Raw genomic sequence first — 24,323 nt, forward strand, 5'->3', positions numbered from 1 at the left:
AAAAATTACAGACCTCTACATGCTTTGTAAGTAGGAAAACCTGCAGTGTATCAAATACTTGTTCTCCCCACTGTATATATTTTTTAAATCATTGAGTTAATAAAGCCGCATACAAACATGGTATCTTTTTTGCTTTCTTGAGCAAGGCAGCTCCAAAATGCAGGTGTTTCAGCCTAGCTCAGTGCTTTCTGTGGTGGTGGGGCAGCCATCTGAAAATACGGAGCATAGGTGTTGGTACTGTTCTATAGTTGCGCCATAATTAGCTCAGTGTTCTGTCACTCGTGGGGACAGTACGTCACCACCAAGTCTAAGGGTAGACCTAAAAAAGTCAAGCCCCTTGGGTGCTGCCATAGAGTTACATTAGAAGTGCCCATCCAAGAAGGCTCAAGGTCATTGGCCACAGATAAAATGACGTCAAATCACGTTATATCTACAGTAGCTTTGATTGGACTGATCATGTCAACATCATACTTTCAAAATCTTAGCTAGCAGTCATCATCATGAATCAAGTCGACAATCTACTGGCAAATCCTTTTTAATCCTTGTCATATGAAGAGAAATAATGAAGATAAATTATAGATAAAACATATCGGTGCGCATCGGCCATAAACATTACAACAAGTTGGAAATCGCAAATTCAACAATGAGTGGTTTGGAAGGAATCAGTGGCTAACTGCAAGCATTGCAAAGCAATCACTAGCCTGCTATTCAGTGGAGTGGCTGTGTGGTCCCAAGTCTGGGATTAAGGGTCTCTTTTCCAAGCTTAAAATTATTCAAACATTCAACATTGGCCATGGTGTCAATGAAGCATGATTTGTGCCGCGCTCAAAACCACTGTTAACTCTGAACTGCGAAAACTTGACTTCAGTGAGTTCAAGACAACTGTGAAGTCAGGAAAAAACGAGCTCCGACTGGGAAATACGTTTTGAACGGTCATCCAACTCTGAATTTTAAGTCAGGAACTCGGGCCTCTTTCTAGAGCTACGACCTGAAGATCAATGACATCATCATGATTCAACCTTGTTTTTTTCCAGAGATCTCAGTTATCTTGAAAGCACCATAAATCCAGAGAATGCCAGACTTTGATGACACAATTTGCCCGCCGCGCCACCTTCCTATTCAAGTGAGCACAGCACAACAAGGTGAGTCCAAAAATGTATTGTATGTTGCTGCATAACTGTTGTAATATGCCATGGAGATATGTATAATGTAGCTAAGAAAGTAATACTAGCCCATGTGCCTCACCCTAATAATTTGGTCTATTTACCCCTCTTAATTTTGCCTATTGTTCTGACTTGGTGGTGCACATGTAGCCTATAACCTGTTTTAGAGAAATGTAATAATCACATTTTGTAAAGAGTTGTCTGCTTATATGCCCCCTTTATTTATCCTACGGATCTGACTTGATGTACAGGGAGAACACTAAGAACGGCCCATGTTCTGAATTCTGTCGCTGTACATTTCAAAAGTGCTAAACAAAGTTAGATTGCCTCTTATCTGCTTGTCGTCCCCTTAGGTCATAGTTTGTACATCTCAAATGTTATTAGAAACCACATTTGTTTAAGCAAGTCAGCCAAATCAGCTATGTTTTTTTTTTAAGGAAGTAAATGATGCTGAATGAACTGTTTCGCTGCCAGACAAGGCTCCGCTGATAGCCAGGTGTAGCAGTGGTAAGATGTTGGGACAGCTTTATGTAGGCCCTAACAGTTTGTGGGCACCATTTGTCACCGTTATAGTGCAATTAATGTATTTTTTAGTGGCTTTGCTGGCATGCATCCCACTTTTTTGCCCCACCAAGATTTACAAGCTAATATCGCCACTGAATATGCACCTCAGAAATTGGATAAGGACAAGCGCATTTGAGTCCCCGATGGGTCGGTCTTCACTTGTAGCCTGTGAGAAAGACCCAATCACGTGATGGAGTGCGCAGCACTCAGGGAGAAGCTCACAACGGCCACTCGCCACAAAAGGCATGGATTTTTTTAGGGTGCATTACAGCCACACAAAGGGGATGCCACCGTGAAATTCTAGGCATTATCAAATGCTTGTCAAATTGTGAATGATGTGTGTACAGCCTGTGCAAAAAACTAAGCAGAGCTCATGCCTATGAAGCGACTTTTTTCAAATCATCATTCAAGTCGCATCATGCAGCGTTACAATGTATTAAAAATCAAAACATATAGCCCAACGTCTGTAGAACAACTAAAGTTACATTCATATCTTGAAAATCAAGCATATAGAAATACCTATTTCTTTGTTAACAGCTCAACACAGAATAGCCGCATGTGTGCACTCCCTCAAATCATTTGGAGAAAATATCCTTTCCATTTTATTCAGCTTTGTTCAATTGTATTCTTCATACTATAAAATAATGCCACGGAATTCTAAGCAAATCTTGTCTGCTAAATGAACTAGTGTAGCCCACATCCATTTGGCATAGCCAGATCAGGACCTAACATAAGGACAACTCAGAGTATGCTATTCTGGTCTTCTGAAATAGACTACATTTTCTTCATATCATGCTTCTTTAGACTAAAATAAATAAATAAATAAATAAATAAATAATAGATTTATTGTGAAGGTGTAGGCTATATTACATGGATTTATTAGACTTTTTAAAATGTAGATGTTCCAAAAGGTCTGCATCAGTGGCTTGTAGGCTGTGTGGAAGCCAGGAGATGCTAAATGTGTTTGTTAATTAACGGGCAATTACCGTGAGACCGACAGTTATTTGCTTGACAGTCACCGGCTGACGAAATTTCATGACCTCCACAGCCCTACACACACCCCACACAAAACTGTATACTATCCAACCTGATTGCCTAGTCACTTTTACCCCTTCCTACAGATTACCTCAATCACCTCAACTACCTCGTACCCCCAGCACATTGACTCGGTACTCCTTGTATATAGCCTCGTTTGCTAATTCTTACTTTTTAACTCTGCATTGTTGGGAAAGGGCTCGTAAGTAAGCATTTCACAGTAAAGTCTACACCTGTTGTATTCGGCACAAATAAAATGTGATATTGACTGTAGCCTACTAGTATGTACCAGTAGTATAGTAATGGTTTAGGAAACTGGTTTATGTTCAGACCAGTTGTCCACAGAGAGGGAGGCAGAATGATTACATCACCCATCAGCTCAACTAAACACAGCATCTCTTAAACCCTGATGGACTTTCTCCTTCATCAGAAGGAGATATCCTGACTGACCGGGGGAGAACCTCTGTCAGATCCAAACATGTTTAGATAAAAAATATATATCTCACACACAAAATATATACACATAAGAAGTCTCAATCTGCTAGATTTCCTATATTTTGAGTATGAACCCTTTTGACAGGATAAGATAGATCTGCTCAAAATGAATGGATCATGAATGAATGACTTTCTGAAAGTGATGGAGCAGAACACACAATAGTCACACATCTCATTCACTGTAGGCTCAACAAAACGATGAGAGATGACCAAAACCAAACATTGACATGTCCTTTTTTTTTTAGGGGCACAGGATGAAGTGAATGAGGAAACATCTCACCTTTCTCAAAGATCTCCTTCAGCACGCCTCTCTTGATCAGCTCTTCTCTGCTTTGCCTTACCGACATCTTCCTCTCCAACGCTGAGGGGGAAACATGATTGTTAAATCATATAAACATAAATCAAATCAAGGGTGCAGAGGTGTGTGTGCAGGAGCATTCGTATATGGAAAAACAGGAGTATTATCTTCAATATCAAACCTACAGTAAATCCTTTAACAGGTTGTAGTAGAGCCAAATCAGAAGATGAGGAAAACAAGGATGCGGATTATGTTAGGATCAGCATCACCCAAGTAATCAATAAATTAAATATTGACAATTTTTCCCTGGTGATTTCCATAAATGTGTTCACTTAGCTCCCAACACTGTGATCGGCACACTTGGGACTGAACACTAACGTCATTGGAACTCTGGGGGCACTGATCACACTATGGGGACATGAGGGACGGGTGCAAAAATGTACATTCGTTTTCACTAAACCTTCACTTAGTCTAAAATATTATGAACTGGTGACCAACTGCCCATCAAAATCATTAGTAGATAAGTAAAATGGGCAGTGAAATGACATAAAATGGTGAGGCCTCTAAATAGTCAAAACGAACATCTAATCCAGTTGTAAAGCACTATGTTAAACCAAGGAAGCTCTTCAAAAAGGCATGAAGGAGGATTCTAACCTCATTTGTAAGAATGATCAGACAATAAAAAGGCAAAAGGTAATGCAACATCACCTCCCATAGTAATGCATTATGTATGAGCAGGCATGTCCCAAAGTTAATGCTTCTATATTTAGCTCTCAGCAGTTGAGGGACTTAACCATTTTCTATCGCTGGGCTGAACAGAGGCAGTTTACCATCATGTTAGCAATAAGAAAATCTACCCCAGCAAAGGAACCAATTACGAACGTGAAATGAGGATCAGCAAAAACACTTGAGCAGCACACTGCGCAACAATCCCCCTGCAGGCCAATATAGAGAAATAAGGAGCCACAGCTCTATCGACAGTAGGGGCCAGGGCCAATACACCTTTACCAAAATGAATAGAACCCAAACAGTATGGGCCCTCAATCCCCTCCACCCTCAGCTTCAACTCAAAAGGGAAGGCACAAAGGCGCACATGCAAATCATTCAAATGTCAGAAACTGTTGTGTGAGCCTCTAGTGCAGGCAGTCAGAGTGAGCCTCACTCAGTGTTGTAAAATGTCACATCGCATAAAGTTATTATTATCTCAATATTGAGTCATTATGAGCTCCTCCAGGACATCCAGATTTTTTATACACCAAAACTTCAAAGACTAGCCAGAGAAGCTCGTTGGGGATGGGCTGGAAGTCATGTGTTGGCTGCTGCTGTGATGGTTTGGGCAAGTAGACAGGATCAAAACATCCCTTCACTGTCCAGAAAGAGTCACTTCTACTCTGTCTTCTGGAGCCTCGGGAGAAGTGGAATTTGGGCAGTGTGCTATTTTGAAGAACTGGACTGCTATACCAAAATATAAATGCCATGAGCAGGATATCCACCTACATACTAGTACAGCAGACAGGCAGAGGAGTAGGAAAGCACTGATTATAAAAATAAATAATAAAATAAATAAAAACTCCTCCCACCAGGGTTGTGCTCAATTCAGAATTGAAGTAGTAAACAGGATACAGAATTGCAATTAAAATTTGAATTAAAAGGAAATAATTGAATTAAGTTAAATTCAAATGCCTCATCTATATTAGGTGTAGTCTATACAATATATATATTGTACACAAAAACAAACATATCGTTATATACATGCATATAAAATATTGGATGAAACAATTGATCTTCAGGACAAACTCTTGGAATGATCAAGGAAAACAAAACCTGTATGTAAAGATTGTAAGTTATTATATTTCATTATGACCTACATTTTGTTCAATATGGGGATAATATGTCCCAGAATGCATTAGTTTAACTCTCAAATTGACCCTAACGCCTTAAAAAAGAAGCCAAACAAATGTAATGGTTGGTGGAAATACACTGCTCAAAAAAATAAAGGGAACACTAAAATAACACATCCTAGATCTGAATTAATGAAATAATCTTATTAAATACTTTTTTCTTTACATAGTTGAATGTGCTGACAACAAAATCACAAAAATTATCAATGGAAATAAAATGTATCAACCCATGGAGGTCTGGATTTGGAGTCACCCTCAAAATTAAAAGTGGAAAACCACACTACAGGCTGATCCAACTTTGATGTAATGTCCTTAAAACAAGTCAAAATGAGGCTCAGTAGTGTGTGTGTGGCCTCCACGTGCCTGTATGACCTCCCTACAATGCCTGGGCATGCTCCTGATGAGGTGGCGGATGGTCTCCTGAGGAATCTCCTCCCAGACCTGGACTAAAGCATCCACCAACTCCTGGACAGTCTGTGGTGCAACGTGGCGTTGGTGGATGGAGCGAGACATGATGTCCCAGATGTGCTCAATTGGATTCAGGTCTGGGGAACGGGCGGGCCAGTCCATAGCATCAATGCCTTCCTCTTGCAGGAACTGCTGACACACTCCAGCCACATGAGGTCTAGCATTGTCTTGCATTAGGAGGAACCCAGGGCCAACCGCACCAGCATATGGTCTCACAAGGGGTCTGAGGATCTCATCTCGGTACCTAATGGCAGTCAGGCTACCTCTGGCGAGCACATGGAGGGCTGTGCGGCCCCCCAAAGAAATGCCACCCCACACCATGACTGACCCACCGCCAAACCGGTCATGCTGGAGGATGTTGCAGGCAGCAGAACGTTCTCCACGGCGTCTCCAGACTCTGTCACGTCTGTCACATGTGTTCAGTGTGAACCTGCTTTCATCTGTGAAGAGCACAGGGCACCAGTGGCGAATTTGCCAATCTTGGTGTTCTCTGGCAAATGCCAAACGTCCTGCACGGTGTTGGGCTGTAAGCACAACCCCCACCTGTGGACGTCGGCCCCTCATGGAGTCTGTTTCTGACCGTTTGAGCAGACACATGCACATTTGTGGCCTGCTGGAGGTCATTTTGCAGGGCTCTGGCAGTGCTCCTCCTGCTCCTCCTTGCACAAAGGCGGAGGTAGCGTTCCTGTTGCTGGGTTGTTGCCCTCCTACGGACTCCTCCACGTCTCCTGATGTACTGGCCTGTCTCCTGGTAGCGCCTCCATGCTCTGGACACTACGCTGACAGACACAGCAAACCTTCTTGCCACAGCTCGCATTGATGTGCCATCCTGGATGAGCTGCACTACCTGAGCCACTTGTGTGGGTTGTAGACTCCGTCTCATGCTACCACTAGAGTGAAAGCACCGCCAGCATTCAAAAGTGACCAAAACATCAGCCAGGAAGCATAGGAACTGAGAAGTGGTCTGTGGTCACCACCTGCAAAACCAGTCCTTTATTGGGGGTGTCTTGCTAATTGCCTATAATTTCCACCTGTTGTCTATACCATTTGCACAACAGCATGTGAAATGTATTGTCAATCAGTGTTGCTTCCTAAGTGGACAGTTTGATTTCGAGCAGTGTATAAAATGGCTATTCTAAGCACTAAGGTTAAGAGTATTTATAGATTGTTTCGAGAGAAAAAAGTGATACATTCTAAATTCTACTTCTTGTGACTGAAATTCTACATCCTGTGGGGTGTGGCCAATTCAATTTAAATTTCCACTCATGAGTTGAATGGGAGTCAATTCGAAAATTCTGAATTGAGCACAACCCTGCCTCCCACCCTATACTGTGTGTGTGTGTGTGTGTGTGTGTGTGTGTGTGTGTGTGTGTGTGTGTGTGTGTGTGTGTGTCCTCATTTGATAAATGGCCTCATTATGTTGCCTCATAAAACATTTGATATCAAATGCAAAATGCTGGAGTATAGACCTTTTTATGAGCTTTTTGAGGAGGAGCGGAAGTGAACCCTGGAACCCCAAAGAATTTACGGTGTGTTTGTAAACAGCTGTAAACAGCTAGCTAGCTAACTTAGTCTAGTTGTTTTCTCAAGGCCAAAATTAGCATTCAACCATAGTATTCACGGGTGGGATAGTCCATATCAAATGTTATTTCCCACATGCGCTGAATACAACAGGTGTAGACATTAGTGACATATTTACTTACAAGCCCTTAATAAACAATGCAGTTAAGAAAATAAAAAGTGTTAAGTAAAAAAAGGAAATGCAACAAATTAAAGTGCAGCAGTAAAATAAAATAACAGTAGGGAGGCTGTATACAGGGGGTACCGGTACAGAGTCAATGTGTGGGGGCATCAGTTAGTCGAGGTAATACAGTTGAAGTCGGAAGTTTACATACACCTTAGCCAAATACATTTAAACTCATTTTTTCACAATTCCTGACATTTAATCCTAGTACAAATTCCCTGTCTTAGGTCAGTTAGGATCACCACTATTTTAAGAATGTGAAATGTCAGAATATTAGTAGAGAGAATGATTTATTTCAGCTTTTATTTCTTTCATCACATTCCCAGTGGGTCAGAAGTTCACATACACTCAATTAGTATTTGGTAGCATTGCCTTTAAATTGTTTAACATGGGTCAAACATTTTGGGTAGCCTTCCACAAGCCTACCACTGTTGTGTCTTCAGCAAACTTGATGGTGTTGGAGTCGTGCCTGGCCATGCAGTCATGGGTGAACAGGGAGTACAGGAGGGGACTGAGCACACACCCCTGAGGGGCCCCCGTGTTGAAGATCAGCGTGGCAGATGTGTTGTTACCTACCCTTACCACCTGGGGGCGGCCCATCAGGAAGTCCAGGATCCAGTTGCAGAGGGAGGTGTTTAGTCCCATGGTCCTTAGCTTAGTGATGAGCTTTGAGGGCACTATGGTGTTGAACGCTGAGCTGCAGTCAATGAATAGCATTCTCACGTAGTTGTTCCTCTTGTCCAGGTGGGAAAGGGCAGTGTGGTGTGCAATGGTGATTGCACCATCTGTGGATCTGTTGGGGTGGTATGCAAATTGGAGTGGGTATAGGGTTTCTGGGATAATGGTGTTGACGTGAGCCATGACCAGCCTTTCAAAGCATTTCATGGCTACAGATGTGAGTGCTACGGGTCGGTAGTCATTTAGGCAGGTTCTTAGTGTTCTTGGGCACAGGGACTATGGTGGTCTGCTTGAAACATGTTTGTATTACAGACTCAGTCAGGGACTTGTTGAAAATGTCAGTGAAGACACTTGCCAGTTGGTCAGCGCATGCTCGGAGTACACGTCCTGGTAATCCGTCTGGCCCTGCGACCTTGTGAATGTTGACCTGCTTAAAATTCTTACTCACATCGGCTACAGAGAGCGTGATCACATAGTCATCCGGAACAGCTGATGCTCTCATGAAGGCTTCAGTGTTGCTTGCCTCGAAGCGAGCATAGAAGTGATTTAGCTCATCTGGTAGGCTTGTGTCAGTGGGCAGCTCGTGGCTGTGCTTCCCTTTATAGTCTGTAATAGTTTTCAAGCCCTGCCACATCCGACGAGCGTCAGAGCCGGTGTAGTACAATTCAATCTTAGTCCTGTATTGACTCTAGCGGGATTTATTGTAAGTGTCCGGGTTAGAGTCCCGCTCCTTGAAAGCGGCAGCTCTACCCTTTAGCTCAGTTGCCTGTAATCCATGGCTTCTGGTTGGGGTATGTACGTACGGTCACTGTGGGGACGACGTCAACCATGCACTTATTGATGAAGCCAGTGACTTGTGGTATACTGCTCAATGTTATCGTAAGAATTCCGGAACATATTCCAGTCTGTGCTAGCAAAACAGTCCTGTAGCTTAGCATCTACGTCATCTGACCACCTCCTTATTAACCTAGTCACAGGTGCTTCCTGCTTTAGTTTTTGCTTATAAGCAGGAATCAGGAGGAGAGAGAGTTCTGGTCAGATTTGCCAAATGGAGGGAGAGGGAGAGCTTTGTACGCATCTCTGTGTGTGGAGCAGTCCCGTGTAGCTCAGTTGGTAGAGCATGGCGCTTGCAACGCCAGGGTTGTGGGTTCGATTCCCACGGGGGACCAGTATGAAAATGTATGCACTCACTAACTGTAAGTCGCTCTGGATAAGAGCGTCTGCTAAATGACTAAAATGTAAATGTAAAATGAGTAAAGGTGGTCTAGAGTTTTTTTTCCTTTGGTTGCACATTTAACATGCTGGTAGAAATTAGGTAGAATGGATTTAAGTTTCCCTGCATTAAAGTCCCCGGCCACTAGGAGCCTAGCTGCCTCTGGATGAGCGTTTTCCTGTTTACTTATGGCCTTATACAGCTCATTGAGTGCAATCTTATTGCCAGCATCGGTTTGTGGTGGTAAATAGCTACGAAAAAGATATAGATGGAAACGCTCTTGGTAAATAGTGTGGTCTACAGATTATCATGAGATACTCTACCTCAGGCGAGCAAAACCTTGAGACTTCCTTAGTATTAGATTTTATGCACCAGCTGTTGTTTACAAATATACACAGACCGCAACAATGCATAGACCTAGAACATGCATTGCCAACCTTGCACCTAGAGATCTAGCTACTCGGGTGCAGGTATCAGTTCCAGGACAGCCCTGACATTCTGCTTATTATTTGTATTAGACACTATTCATTTAACTATTCAATCTCTTGTTAGGAGTCAGATTAATGTCTAAACCCACTAACCATTTACATAGGCGTTATTTGAATGATATTAAAGTGTTGATTCTTTGATTTAAGTAATATGAGTATTTTTTGGGTCATTGAACATTCCCTGTTTGTTTTATTTGGTTGTCACTCACTCTCATTTTCTCTGATGATATTACACAGATTTACAGCTGCAGTGGATGTCCTTGATTTATTAGTGGGTGTAACAAGCCCTGTATGGCTGACCTAGGATGTAACCCCTGTCCACAACAGCCACAAAGCAGCATCCATTATCTTACCAAAAACCATGATCTTGGTTGGGCTAGGATAACAGTACGTTAGGTCTCAGGGCGGGTGACATCAACACACGATGGCTACAAGGGCTTTGTCTCACTTGGTCTTTCCTTGATTACTCGCATCCCATCTCCTCACCTTTATTGGATGATAAAGTACAAGGTCCCTCCCCTCTGACCTTCTCCAATGGGTTTTTAGAAGGAGGCGAGGAATCGAGGAAGGATGAATTGAGAAAGAACCTAGCACTCACGTGCTACACTCACTGACTTCCTTCTCCGCATTAACCGCAGCAGGCATCAGCGCAGACAACTGAGTCCATCTAGCACCCACAGACTACATTGTGGGTATTTAATTCTGCTACATTGACTCAGATCACACAGTCAGTGACGTAGGAGGTGAAAGGGGTGTGACTGTAGCAGAGGTGAGTTCTAGTAGCCACTGTGATGTCATCCCCCTCATACTTTAAGTAGTAGTCTGTCTATCATGAATGCATCTAGATTTTAATATCATAAGCATCTCAGCTGCAGGAGGATCAGCTTTTGTCAGAATTGACTTCTTCCTAGCAGGTTTCGGAGAACTTACGCAACAGGTTAGGATAATTAAATGTGGCAGGTTAGGAGAATTAGGTTAAGGTTATGAAAGGGGTTAGCTAAAATGCAAAAAGTATCAACTTGATGTAAATTGGACAAAAGCTGGATCCCATCTAGACATTGCCCCTTCAATGCCCCTACAGTTCAGCCATTAGCATGGCCCCTGACGCTCTCATATGAACTACAATCCCGATGCTGTGTTAACGTTTAGAAACGTCAATAATCACTTGCGATACGGCTTTCGAAACATATGGCCCTCATCTTTCATCAGCAGTTTTGCAAAGATCCATACAGCTATGGGTGCCTCCATCCGACGGTCCTTATGCTTCCAAAACTGTACCGTAAGCGATGCATGTTAATGTTCAGACCAAGCATTGGGGGATTTTAACAAAACTCCACCCTACACAAGACGCCTTCGTCCAATGACTCTTGTGTAATGTAATGTAACAGAGTCACCATTCCAACACAGACAAGCTGCTTTTTAACATAATTGACATTTTTTTTCGTAAGGAAAACTAATTATTTCACTCATATTTTAAGTAATTATAGGTCATATTTCATAGAAATCTGGAAACACTAAAAAGGTTATTTAAAGCCTTATATAAAACGTTCTCTCTCAAACGGCTACATTATTTAACCCAACAGAGACACTGTTACTCTGATTAGCATGACTTTATAAATCAGAACAGACTAGCTTCACAAAATATTTCGGAAGATTCCAAGCAGTTAAATATTGAGGTTAAATTGGGTCAGAGGGTTGTTGTGTGTCTGAGAATGCGTAATGTGTTCTGTGGTTACATTTCAATTTGATCAAAATGAAAAAAGTAAAGTAATTACCAAAAGATTTGACATAACTCTGCTTGCATTGCCATGATGGGATATACGCAGTTACGCAATGATTCCTGATTCACAACATGCCTCAGCCAGCTAGGTCTTCAGGTTTGTCACAAACATGCCGTTCTAAAAAATGGGGACAAAGGACATTACTGTACACTTAGGAAGAAGCTGTTCAGTGTTCACAGAAAACATCAAACTACAAAATGGTGTAAATCACCACTTGTCGCTCGGTTCCAGAATTGTATTGAAAACTGAAATTCAACAGTAGGCTAGGCTACATTACGTTTCCACTAGTGTGAGTTGGTTCAGACCCAGAGCTTGAACAAGTGACAATGTGAAGTCAGAGTTATTATTTTCACAGTCCATTCAAAGTACACCTTGGCAATCATGGCAAGCTAGCTACTCATGATCTGCTCCAAGATGAGAGGGGATAATTAATTCATTGGAGAGACGCTTTTAAGAGCATATTAAATGAATCTGGCATCACTGAATACACTCCAACAGCATCGACTTGCAAATGCTACGCTTAGCTTTATAGAGACATCCATTCTGCTGTGAATTGACCCAGATAGAGAGGAGACAGAGCGTTCGCTACAGTACCAAGCCCCGGGACGAAGTGAGGCTTTTAGCGAGGAAATTCACTCACCCGTCAGCCTCACAAAACCGCAGTAAAACTTTCATGCCATCTTGTGTCACAGATGTTGTGGCTCTCACATCTGGAGTCTAGTTAAGGCAAGCATCTGTGTTGAGGAAGATCTGGACAAAGTTTTTACGCTAGTGACAACAAAGGAGTGTGTGGCTGTTATGGCATCTCTCTGGTGCCATTACCTTTAGTTGCCCTTTTCTTGAACAGTGCCTTCAGAAAGTATTCATACCCCTTGACTTATTCCACATTTTGTTGCGTTACATACGGAATTCAAAAGGGAATGGATTTTGTCTCACCAAATCTACACACCAGTGGAGGCTCCTCAGAGGAGGAAGGGGAGGACCATCCTCAGTGAATTTCATAAAAATAAAAATGGTAAAACATTGAAAGTGTTATATTTTTAGATAAAACTATACTAAATATATTCACGTCACCAAATAGTTGATTAAAACACACCGTTTTGCAATGAAGGTCTACAGTATCCTCAACAGCACACTGTAGGGTAGCACCATGGTGTAGCCAGAGGACAGTTAGTTTCCGTCCCTCTGGGTACATTGACTTCAATACAAAACCTAGAAGGCTCATGGTTCTCACCCCCTTCCATAGACTTACAGTAATTATGACAACTTCCAGAGGATGTCCTCAAACCTAACAGAGCTCTTGCAGCATGTACTAACATGATGTCCACCCAATCAAAAGGATCAGAAAATGAATCTAGTACTGAAAGCATAAGCTACAGCTAGCTAGCACTGCAGTGCATAAAATGTGGTGAGTCATTGACGCAGAGAGAAAGACAATATATTAACAAAGATCTTCAGAAATGGAGAAGCAAGAGTGAGCGAGCTAGCTATATTTCATAGTATTTTTTTCACTTTCTTTGCTAGTGAATGCAGCTAGCTAGTTTAACCTACTCAAAACACCCAGCTCCAAAACAGAGAGGGATGCTATGTTAGCTAGTTGGCTATGCCTAGCCAACACTGGAACTCTTCCTATTCAAGGTAAAGTTTTATGAATTTATTGCCACCGGGGACTGCCGGTGTAACTGCTAAACTGTAGCGGGATTACTAAAGCGTTATTTCTAATAGCTATATTGACTATGACGTTAACTAATATAGTGACAGCGATTTAGGCTATGTGTAGCGGTTATGATATGAAGGTTTGGCAAGGTTTTCACCTGGTCACAGCTGATGTGTGGTGCACTGAAGTCCACATGTGAAGGGAAAAGGTGAGAGGAGCGAGTGTAGATGCAAGGAGGAAGTATACAACGATCAAAGGGATCATGCTGTTTGTATGTGGCTGCCTGAAAGTGAACTGTGTTGCGTGTAATTAGGGGTGTATTCATTCCACCGATTCTGTTGAAAAACTTTTCTTAAAACGGAAGCAAACGGAACGAAAACGGGGATGAAAATACCTGAATTTGTCCAATAAAAACTATTGTTTGCAACTGTTGGACTAATGATTACACCCTAGATCAGCTAGATGTAGGCAAGAGTGTGCAAGGCAGTATTGAATGCGTCAATGTCGGTCACCTTGATTACTCAAATTTATTTCGACCTGTGCACCTACATTGTAAACCTTCATTCACCGGCTAGGTGAAAATTTTAGTATCATGTAGTAGCATAAACCTTTCAATGTTACATTGAGCTGGGTGAATGGAATATGAATGACAGTCATCCAATATGCTGTAATAGAAATAAGGCCATGCTCATAAAATCTTTATCATCCTCAATCATCTTAAATGGCACCGACCGCCACCCCCCTAATAATGACAAAGTGAAAACATGTTTTTAGAAATTTTAGCAAATGTATTGCAAATGAAATGTAATTTACATAAGTATTCACACCCCTGAGTCAATACTTTGTAGAAGCACCTTTGGCAGGGATTACAGCTGTGAGTCATTCTGGTTAAATCTCCAAGAGCTTTCCACACCTGGATTGTGCAACACTTATACATGATTCTTTTCAGAATTCTTCAAGCTCTGTCATTTTTCAGGTCTTGCCATAGATTTTCAAGTACATTTAAGTCAAAACTGAAACTCTTTGGAACATTCACAGTCTTCTTGGTAAGCAACTCCAGTGTAGATTGTGTTTTAGGTTATTGTCCTGCTGAATGGTGAATTCATCATCTCCCAGTGTCTGGTGGAAAGCAGACGGAACCAGGTTCTGTGCTTAAAAACTCCCCAGTCCTTAACGATTACAAGAATACCCATAACATGATGCAGCCACCACTATGCTTGAAAATATGGAGCGTGGTACACAGTAACATGTTGCATTGGATTTGCCCCAAACATAACACTTTGTATTCAGAACATAAAGTTAATTGCTTTGCCACATTTTTTGCAGTATTACTTTAGTGCCTTGTTGCAAACAGGATGCATGTTTTGGAATATTTTTATTCTGTACAGACTTCCTTCTTCTCGCTCTGTCATTTAGGTTAGTATTGTGGAGTAACTACCATGTTGTTGATCCATCCTCAGTTCTATCACAGCCATTGAACTATAACTGTTTTTAAGTCACCATTGGCCTCATGGTGAAATCCCTGAGCGGTTTCCTTCATCTCTGGCAACTGAGATAGGAAGAACGCCTGTATCTTTGTAGTGTCTGGGTGTATTGATACACCATCCAAAGTGTAATTAATAACTATTTTTTTTACCCATCTACCAATAGGTGCCCTTCTTTGCGAGGCATTGGAAAACCTCCCTGGTCTTTGTGGTTGAATCTGTGTTTGAAATTCACTGCGCGACTAAGGGACCTTACAGTGTGGGGTACAGAGATGAGGTAGACATTTAGGAAATAATGTTAAACACTATTACTGCACACAGTGTGAGTCCATGCAACTTATTATGTGACATGTTAAGCACATTTTTACTCCTGAATTTATGTAGGCTTGCCATAAAAAAAGGTGTTGAATACTTATTGACTCAAAACAAATACAGCCTGAGGACCACTGCACATCCTGAACATAAGCCCACCAATTATCATGGTGCATAAAGCATTTTTAAATAAGGTCTACATAGCATTAAAAACAAAAGGAATCCAAAATAATCTGTTTTTAATGCCACTGAAAATACAGTATAAATATGCAAAGACATTCTCAATAGGCTACATTATGAACAACAAACCCAGGAGTGGACAGATTAGTGCCCCACACTCCCAGGGAATAAAGCTTGATCCTCTAGTTTCAATTGCATTCTGTTACCATAAGAACACTGTGACCTGACTAACAGAAGGGACAGGAGGCACAGCTTTCAGTACTCTCAGGACTATGAGCACCGTGGCTAGCTCACTACTGGAGTTATACGAGTATAGCCCCCCAGAGCTGGCCTTCATCTGCCTGACTAGGATACATAATCCACATTCTCCAATTAACTGGCTGGAACATCTGCATGCCCAGCAGCTGGTCTGCTTCCTGCCTGCTGTCACAGTCCCAATGATCATGAACATCATAAACAAGAACAACCACAAGAGAACAAACTGGGGGTAATAGCTGAACTAATCCAATAAGATAATTTATTTTAGTTTTCTGTTGCAAAACGTTTTGCTACGGTGTAACCTACTGAACACCACCCGCTGAGGACTTCCAACCGTCCGTCAGTGACGGCCTTGAACAACTTTGACTGATGGAGTAAACCTAAGCCTGGTGCACTACTTCAGTTTAACCTCTGCTCAATCAATGTCAGGGCAACAGAGGCCACTGCTGTAAGTCATGATGATGAGCTCAGCAGTCTCCATATAGCCTTCCCTGGTTCCAACTTCCAACTCCTCAGACAGAGATCCATCCTAACATTAATTAATTAATTTGCAACAAAGAAACTATATGTATCCAAACAACCAACTACAATGTCCTCTGCAGTGTTTGGAACAATATTCATCCTCAGTGTAGAAAGGGACTGAAGTGAAAAGCTCTTACAGAAGCCAGTCCAATGGGAAAAGCTAGGTGGTCACAATATGCCATTATGCTGCCATTAGTGTAACCAGTAGGAAAAATAAAGGCGACTACATTATACAGACTAAACAAAATAATACTTCTACACAGAGAGATAGTCATATCCATTGGGCTTTACTCTTGATTTCACAACAAAAAACTCCCTTTGTTAAATTATGCTGCTCCATTTCGCTCAGGAGAGAGGGAAGAGAAAACAGATAGAAGGAAAAATATGGGCTCAAATAGTCAGTCAACACCATGCATACAAAGTATGTGTGAGAAAAAAAAAATGGTAGCCAGCAGAAAGAGAGTGTGATGAGTCGTTCTAAAGTCGAGGTGTCAGCGTTCACTCAGAGTCCCCAGGGATAGAAGGCAAGGCTGAGGTCCCAAGGCTAGAGTAAAGGGTTGGGACAGCAATACAAACCAGACCCAAAGCTAAGAGCATTGGAGGGGAAGGCAACAGTCACAGTTTAGCAGCCCGCAAAACCTTAAAGCTGGAATCCTTAAATGGTAAAAACTGCCATTTCCATTTTGAATATTACAACAACAAAGTTACTGCAAACGACACACACCATTTTTCCCCCCTCAGACATAATTGCATGCGTGATAGAACAGCAGAGTATGTACTGCAATTTGTTTTACCACGCTGCTCACCTCAGTTTGGACGCTGCATTTAGTCAACAAAACAATAACGAAGGTGCTGGGGCGAACATTGAACTAACTATTTAAAAACAGACAATTCACAAAACATCAAAAGGTGCAGATCACGTCACTGCCAATCTCAATAAATCACTGACTGATCAATTTTCAATTGCATTCATAGGAAATCTGACCACTAAAGAAAGCACCATCAAATCCAGTTCTACCCAGCACAGCTTCAGAGAAGAAAACTCTTGGGAACAGAGAAGCGGGATAACATCAAAACCATCACCAGAGCCTGAAGGAGCAGGAACCCAAATATAGACAGGAATTCAGCTGTGCACCTGACTGACCCAATATAAAGGCTGAGTGATGGAGCCGATTGAGAACACAAGACATCTTTCCAATCTTTTCATGTCAAGTGGATAGTCAGGCGAGGGCAGTAGATTGTCAGGGGAAGAGGTCAGATTGTCAGGAGAGTTCACACCAAGGCTAGTAGTAAATAAATGCCATAGATAACCAGGCAAGCGTGCAGTAGACTGTGTGCCCTTCACATGCCCCTGACTGTTACAGACTGCCGGATCAGAGGAAGTGTAAAGATGTCTCATGCCGTCAAACTACTGCACTTTCGCGCAATCAATTTACCACTAGTTCAATCACCTTGCAGCAAATCTTCCACCTTCACTCTGGACTGGCAAGCACGGAACTAGAAAATATATTTTCCTGATGCATTTAGAAAAACTATAGCAGCCAATCATTTCAGAGCAGCACATCACTCGATCTTTACTGCATGATGAAATATTCAGACAGTTTTAGGTAGAGGATATAGGATTAAAGACTGGAGAGATGTGTCGGTGTAGGCCGTCATTGTAAATAAGAATTTGTTCTTAACTGACTTGCCTAATTAAATAAAGGTTACCTAAATAAATAAATAATAAAAAAAGATACCTAGGAGGCTGTAAAGAGGGGAGCGGTACTTTGAGGGACAGTAGGCGGTGTGTGTTATGTTGCGTTTGTGTGTCCCTTACCTGTAGAGGTCTGCTTGAACTTTTCACTCTTCTTCTTCCTCCACTTCCAGGGTTTCAAGAGACGGCCCAGAGTGGCAAACTTGCTCCGGCGGCGGATAGGCGGGGTGTGTGTGCCAGAGACCAGGGACTCGGAACGCATCGCGGCCCTCCTTTCAACCTCCTCCGCTGTAGGGACACAAAATGGAGAGAGAGGGGCTATATTCAGGGACCACAGATGGAAATAGATAGCTACATCTGGTGTCATATTTGTTGTGCTTGGTTTCTGACAAACAAATCAACTGAAAATGAAATTTCAACAGCAGTAAAGCCACTGAAGAGTCTCTGATAAGACTCCAGCGTAAGAGTAAAGATGTGCCAACTGGCCTTCCACAAATCATAAAGAGGATGAAATCTGTCATGGGTAAATAGACCTGTGTGTTATCAGATAGCATGAAAAAGGGGTAAAAGTACCATACACACACTACCAGTCAAAAGTTTGGACACACCTACTCATTCAAGGGGTTTTCTTTATTTTTACATTGTAGAATAACTGTGAAGACATCAAAATGATGAAATAGCACATATGGAATCATGTAGTAACCAAAAACGTGTTAAACAAATCACAATATATTTTATATTTGAGATTCTTCAAATTGCTAACCTCTGCCTTGATGACAGCTTTGCACACTCTTGGCATTCTCTCAACCAGCTTCATGAGGTAGTCACCTGGAATGCATTTCAATTAACAGGTGTGCCTTCTTAAAAGTTAATTTGTGGAATGTATTATTTATTTCCTTCTTAATGCGTTTGAGTCAATCAGTTGTGTTGTGACAAGGTGGGGGGGGGGGGGGGGAGAAGATACCCCTATTTGGTAAAAGACCAAGTCCATATTATGGCAAGAACAGCTCAAATAAGCAAAGAGAAACGACAGTCCATCATTACTTTAAGACATGAAGGTCAGTCAATACAGAACATTAAGAACTTTGAAAGTTTCTTCAAGTGCAGTCGCAAAAAACATAAAGCGCTATGATGAAAATGGCTCTCATGAGGACCGCCACAGGAACAGAAGACCCAGAGTTCATTAGAGTTACCAGCCTCAGAAATTGCAGCCCAAATAAATGCTCCACAGAGTTCAAGTAACAGACACATCTCAACATCAACTGTTCAGAGGGTACTGTGTGAATCAGGCCTTCATGGTCGAATTGCTGCAAAGAAACCACTACTAAAGGTCACCAATAAGAAGAGACCTGAGCAATGGACATTAGACCGGTGGAAATGTTTACCTTTGGTCAGGAGTCCAAATTGGAGATTTTTGGTTCCAACCGCTGTGTCTTTGTGAGACGCGGTGTGGGCGAACGGATGATCTCTGCATGTGTATTTCCCACCGTAAAGCATGGAGGAGGTGTTATGGTGTGGGGGTGCTTTGCTGGTGACACTGATTTATTTAGAATTCAAGGCACGCTTAACCTGCATGGCTACCACAGCAATCTGCAGCGATACGCCATCCCATCTGGTTTGGGCTTAGTGGGACTATAATTTGTTTTTCAACAGGACAATGACCCAACACACCTCCAGGCTGTGTAAGGGCTATTTTACCAAGAAGGAGAGTGATGGAGTGCTGCATCAGATGACCTGGCCTCCACAATCTCCCGACCTCAACCCAATTGAGATGGTTTGGGATGAGTCAGACCGCAGAGTGAAGGAAAAGCAGCCAACAAGTGCTCAGCATATGTGGGAATTCTTTCAAGACTGTTGCAAAAGCATTCCAGGTGAAGCTGGTTGAGAGAATGCCAAGAGTGTGCAAAGCGGTCATCAAGGCAAAGGGTGGCTATTTGAAGAATCTCAAATATAAAATAAATGTTGATTTGTTTAACACATTTGTGTTTACTACAAGATTCCATATGTGTCATTACATAGTTGATGTCTTCATTATTATTCTTAATGTAAAAAAAATAGTAAAAATAAAGAAAAACCCTTGAATGAGTAAGTGTGTACAAACTTTTGACTTGTAGTGTCAAATACAGTGGGGAGAACAAGTATTTGATACACTGCCGATTTTGCAGGTTTTCCTACTTACAAAGCATGTAGAGGTCTGTAATTTTTATCATAGGTACACTTCAACTGTGAGAGACGGAATCTAAAACAAAAATCCAGAAAATCACATTGTATGATTTTTAAGTAATTAATTTGCATTTTATTGCATGACATAAGTATTTGATACATCAGAAAAACAGAACTTAATATTTGGTACAGAAACCTTTGTTTGCAATTACAGAGATCATATGTTTCCTGTAGGTCTTGACCAGGTTTGCACACACTGTAGCAGGGATTTTGGCCCACTCCTCCATACAGACCTTCTCCAGATCCTTCAGGTTTCAGGGCTGTCGCTGGGCAATACGGACTTTCAGCTCCCTCCAAAGATTTTCTATTGGGTTCAGGTCTGGAGACTGGCTAAGCCACTCCAGGACCTTGAGATGCTTCTTACGGAGCCACTCCTTAGTTGCCCTGGCTGTGTGTTTCGGGTCGTTGTCATGCTGGAAGACCCAGCCACGACCCATCTTCAATGCTCTTACTGAGGGAAGGAGGTTGTTGGCCAAGATCTCGCGATACATGGCCCCTTCCATCCTCCCCTCAATACAGTGCAGTCGTCCTGTCCCCTTTGCAGAAAAGCATCCCCAAAGAATGATTTTTCCACCTCCATGCTTCACGGTTGGGATGGTGTTCTTGGGGTTGTACTCATCCTTCTTCCTCCAAACACGGCGAGTGGAGTTTAGACCAAAATGCTCTATTTTTGTCTCATCAGATCACATGACCTTCTCCCATTCCTCCTCTGGATCATCCAGATGGTCATTGGCAAACTTCAGACGGGCCTGGACATGCGCTGGCTTGAGCAGGGGGACCTTGCGTGCCTGCAGGATTTTAATCCATGACGGCGTGGTGTGTTACTAATGGTTTTCTTTGAGACTGTGGTCCCAGCTCTCTTCAGGTTATTGACCAGGTCCTGCCGTGTAGTTCTGGGCTGATCCCTCACCTTCCTCATGATCATTGATGCCCCACGAGGTGAGATCTTACATGGAGCCCCAGACCGAGGGTGATTGACCGTCATCTTGAACTTCTTCCATTTTCTAATAATTGCGCCAACAGTTGTTGCCTTCTTACCAAGCTGCTTGCCTATTGTCCTGTAGCCCATCCCAGCCTTGTGCAGGTCTACAAATTTAACCCTGATGTCCTTACACAGCGCTCTGGTCTTGGCCATGGTGGAGAGGTTGGAGTCTGTTTGATTGAGTGTGTGGACAGGTGTATTTTATACAGGTAACGAGTTCAAACAGGTGCAGTTAATACAGGTAATGAGTGGAGAACAGGAGGGCTTCTTAAAGAAAAACTAACAGGTCTGTGAGAGCCGGAATTCTTACTGGTTGGTAGGTGATCAAATACTTATGTCATGCAATAAAATGCAAATTAATTACTTAAAAATCATACAATGTGATTTTCTGGATTTTTGTTTTAGATTCCGTCTCTCACAGTTGAAGTGTACCTATGATAAAAATTACAGACCACTACATGCTTTGTAAGTAGGAAAACCTGCAAAATCGGCAGTGTATCAAATACTTGTTCTCCCCACTGTATATATATATATATTATAAGTATCAACTCTACACTGAGCAGGATTAGTCTAGCTTTCGAGGGTCCATACTTACGAACTTGTACTTAAACCTTAGGTTTAAACTTCCTTAAAAATGCTATTTGTTAGCTTATTCCCATGAGATAATGTAGCTACTATGTAGCACTATGCTAACATGACCAGCAAGATTATTTCCTATAACAAATTCCACATCAGCCAAGCAAAGATCTTAGACAGTATAACAAGTCACAAGCATTCCCCATGTCAAACCAGTACATCTTCAATAGCAGAGAGACAAACAATTAAACACAAACAACCCGTGGGAAAAAGGGCTATACACGCACACGTCCACTCTGAGAAGAAGAACCAACACATGACAAACACCAAGTAAGTACTCGCAAACAAATGCACAAACTGAAAGAAAATACTTGACTCCAGTTACACAGAAACCTGGGCACTTGCTGGCAATTAGGTAAGAGTCATGATTAGAGTTTATACAAATGTTAAAATCTGTAGCAAAGTCAAGAAATGTGATCATTTAGAGCAGGGATGGGCAAATTTGATGGGGCCACAAAACAAATCTGAACTCATCATGAGGGGCCACAGTGCCTCGCAGGTCTGCGTACCCACATCCATACCCACACATGCAGTCAGATCCAGCCCTAGGCTTTTGGACCCCCAAAATAGTTAATTTCCTGCAATTCTACATATTTTGCCATGGGGCGTAGCAAAAATAATGCAGTTTTAAGAGAAGTTTGCTACAATTCTACACATTTGCCATGGGGCAGAGAGAACATTTAGCAATTGTATAACTATACTGAACAAAAATATAAATGCAACATGTAAAGTATTGGTCCCATGTTTCATGAGCTGAAATAAAAGACTCCAGAAATCTTCCATACGCACAAAGCTTATTTCGTTCAAATTTAGTGCACTAATTTCTTTACACCCCTGTTAGTGAGAATTTATCCTTTGCCAAGATAATCCATCCACCTGACAGGTGTGGCATATCAAGAAGCTGATTAAACAGAATGATCATTACGCAGGTGAACCTTGTGCAGTTGTCACACAACGCCACAGATGTCTCAAGTTTCAAAGGAGCATGCAATTGGCATGCTGACTGCAGGAATGTCCACCACAGCTGTTGCCAGAGAATTGACTGTTCATTTCTCTACCATAAGCCGCCTCCAACGTTGTTTTAGAGAATTTTGCAGTACGTCCAAACCGTCCTCACAACCGCAGACCACGACAGCCAGGGACCTCCACATCCGGCTTCTTCACATGAGGGATCGTCTGAGACCAGCCACCCGGACAGCTGATGAAACTGAAGAGTATTTGTCTGTAATATAGCCTGGGCCTGGCTCCCCAGTGGGTGTGCCTATGCCCTCCCAGGCCCACTTATGGCTGTGCCCCTGCCCAGTCATGCGAAATCCATAGGTTAGGGCCTAATTAATTCATTTCAATTGACTGATTTCCTTATATGAACTGTAACTCAGTAAAATAGTTGAAATTGTTGTATGTTCCGTTTATATTTTTGTTCAGTATAATTTCATGCAATTTTACAAATTTTGCCATGGGGCGGAGTGAAATTAACCGTTTTTAATATGATATCTGATGATCAATGGGGGCCCCCCGGTCGGTAATTCGACCATGATTACTACAAGTTTAGATCGCTGGCCGCTAGACTAATTTACCAATCCCCCAAAAAATAAAAATATTTTTAATTGCACCTTGTGTATTCTACTAGTAACAGTAAGTTGAGACCCCGACAGTTGCTAAAAAGTATTATTATTTTTGGGCGGGGGAATTGGGGATGCCAATTGCCCATGCCTGATTTAGAGCGCACAAGGGAGCACAGGGCTTGAATATGAGCGTGAATGTCAGTTGGGCGTGGCAGAAAGAGTTGGGGTGATTTTTAATTGCCTGCAGGGTAAATAAACTCACAATATGTGAATAAATCTAAGTCTATCAAACGGCAGATAAAAAATACAAACAAGTAGAAGACAAAACCTGATCATGTGACCACTCTTCAGAAGTGGGCCATGTTCTCCCCTGCCTCTCAATCTGCCGGTTTAAAAAAAGATGAAGCAACACAGTCTTTCAAGAAGCATGCTTAATCCATGTCAACACAACAGGGGGGCAAGGTTGCCTAAACAGATCCCAGCCTCCACTGTTGTAGCCTACTGTACGCTACAATACACAAACACACAAACTCTGTTGATGATGGCTGACCCTGGCCGTGACCCCACTCTCAGAGGATATCTCAGGGGGAGTTGGGATATGCAAAAAACATTTCCAATTCACACATGCGTATAATACACACTAATACAGTCTTCGGCCTATAACAGTTCCATAGTGATAATGATATACTTTAGTGAAGATATAGGTAAGGTCTGCCCTGATGAGAGCCATGCAATCTGCCACCTCAGTTATCACTTGGCTACTCTCTCACAGCTCAGCTCTAAAAGTGATAACTGATTGCTACATGGGGCTGTAGTTCAGATGTATGAGATGACCTCTAGCTCAGGGACAGGAGACAGTGAGTCAGTCAATACAGTGTCACACCACCCCTGCTGTGACCACAGCGTTCATAATTAAATTACATGACCGCATTTACCATCATGATGGCTGACAAGTGACAACATGGACACGTCACTCTGCA

General features: G+C 42.1%; 1 protein-coding gene across 1 annotated transcript in view; it reads right to left on the reverse strand.

Annotated features, from left to right (window-relative positions):
* Positions 1–24,323, reverse strand: part of LOC311098890 (phosphatase and actin regulator 1-like) — a gene marked incomplete at both ends in the record, with an annotated part of 45,754 nt that overhangs the window by 18,572 nt on the left and 2,859 nt on the right. The window contains 2 exons of the mRNA XM_084139442.1: positions 3,538–3,618; positions 18,061–18,225. Of these exons, the coding sequence (XP_083995568.1) occupies positions 3,538–3,618; positions 18,061–18,225 (246 nt within the window). The remainder of the gene's footprint in view (positions 1–3,537; positions 3,619–18,060; positions 18,226–24,323) is intronic.

Source organism: Coregonus lavaretus, assembly GCF_964263955.1.
Source record: "Coregonus lavaretus genome assembly, chromosome: 23".
In the NCBI taxonomy this organism is placed as follows: domain Eukaryota; kingdom Metazoa; phylum Chordata; class Actinopteri; order Salmoniformes; family Salmonidae; genus Coregonus; species Coregonus lavaretus.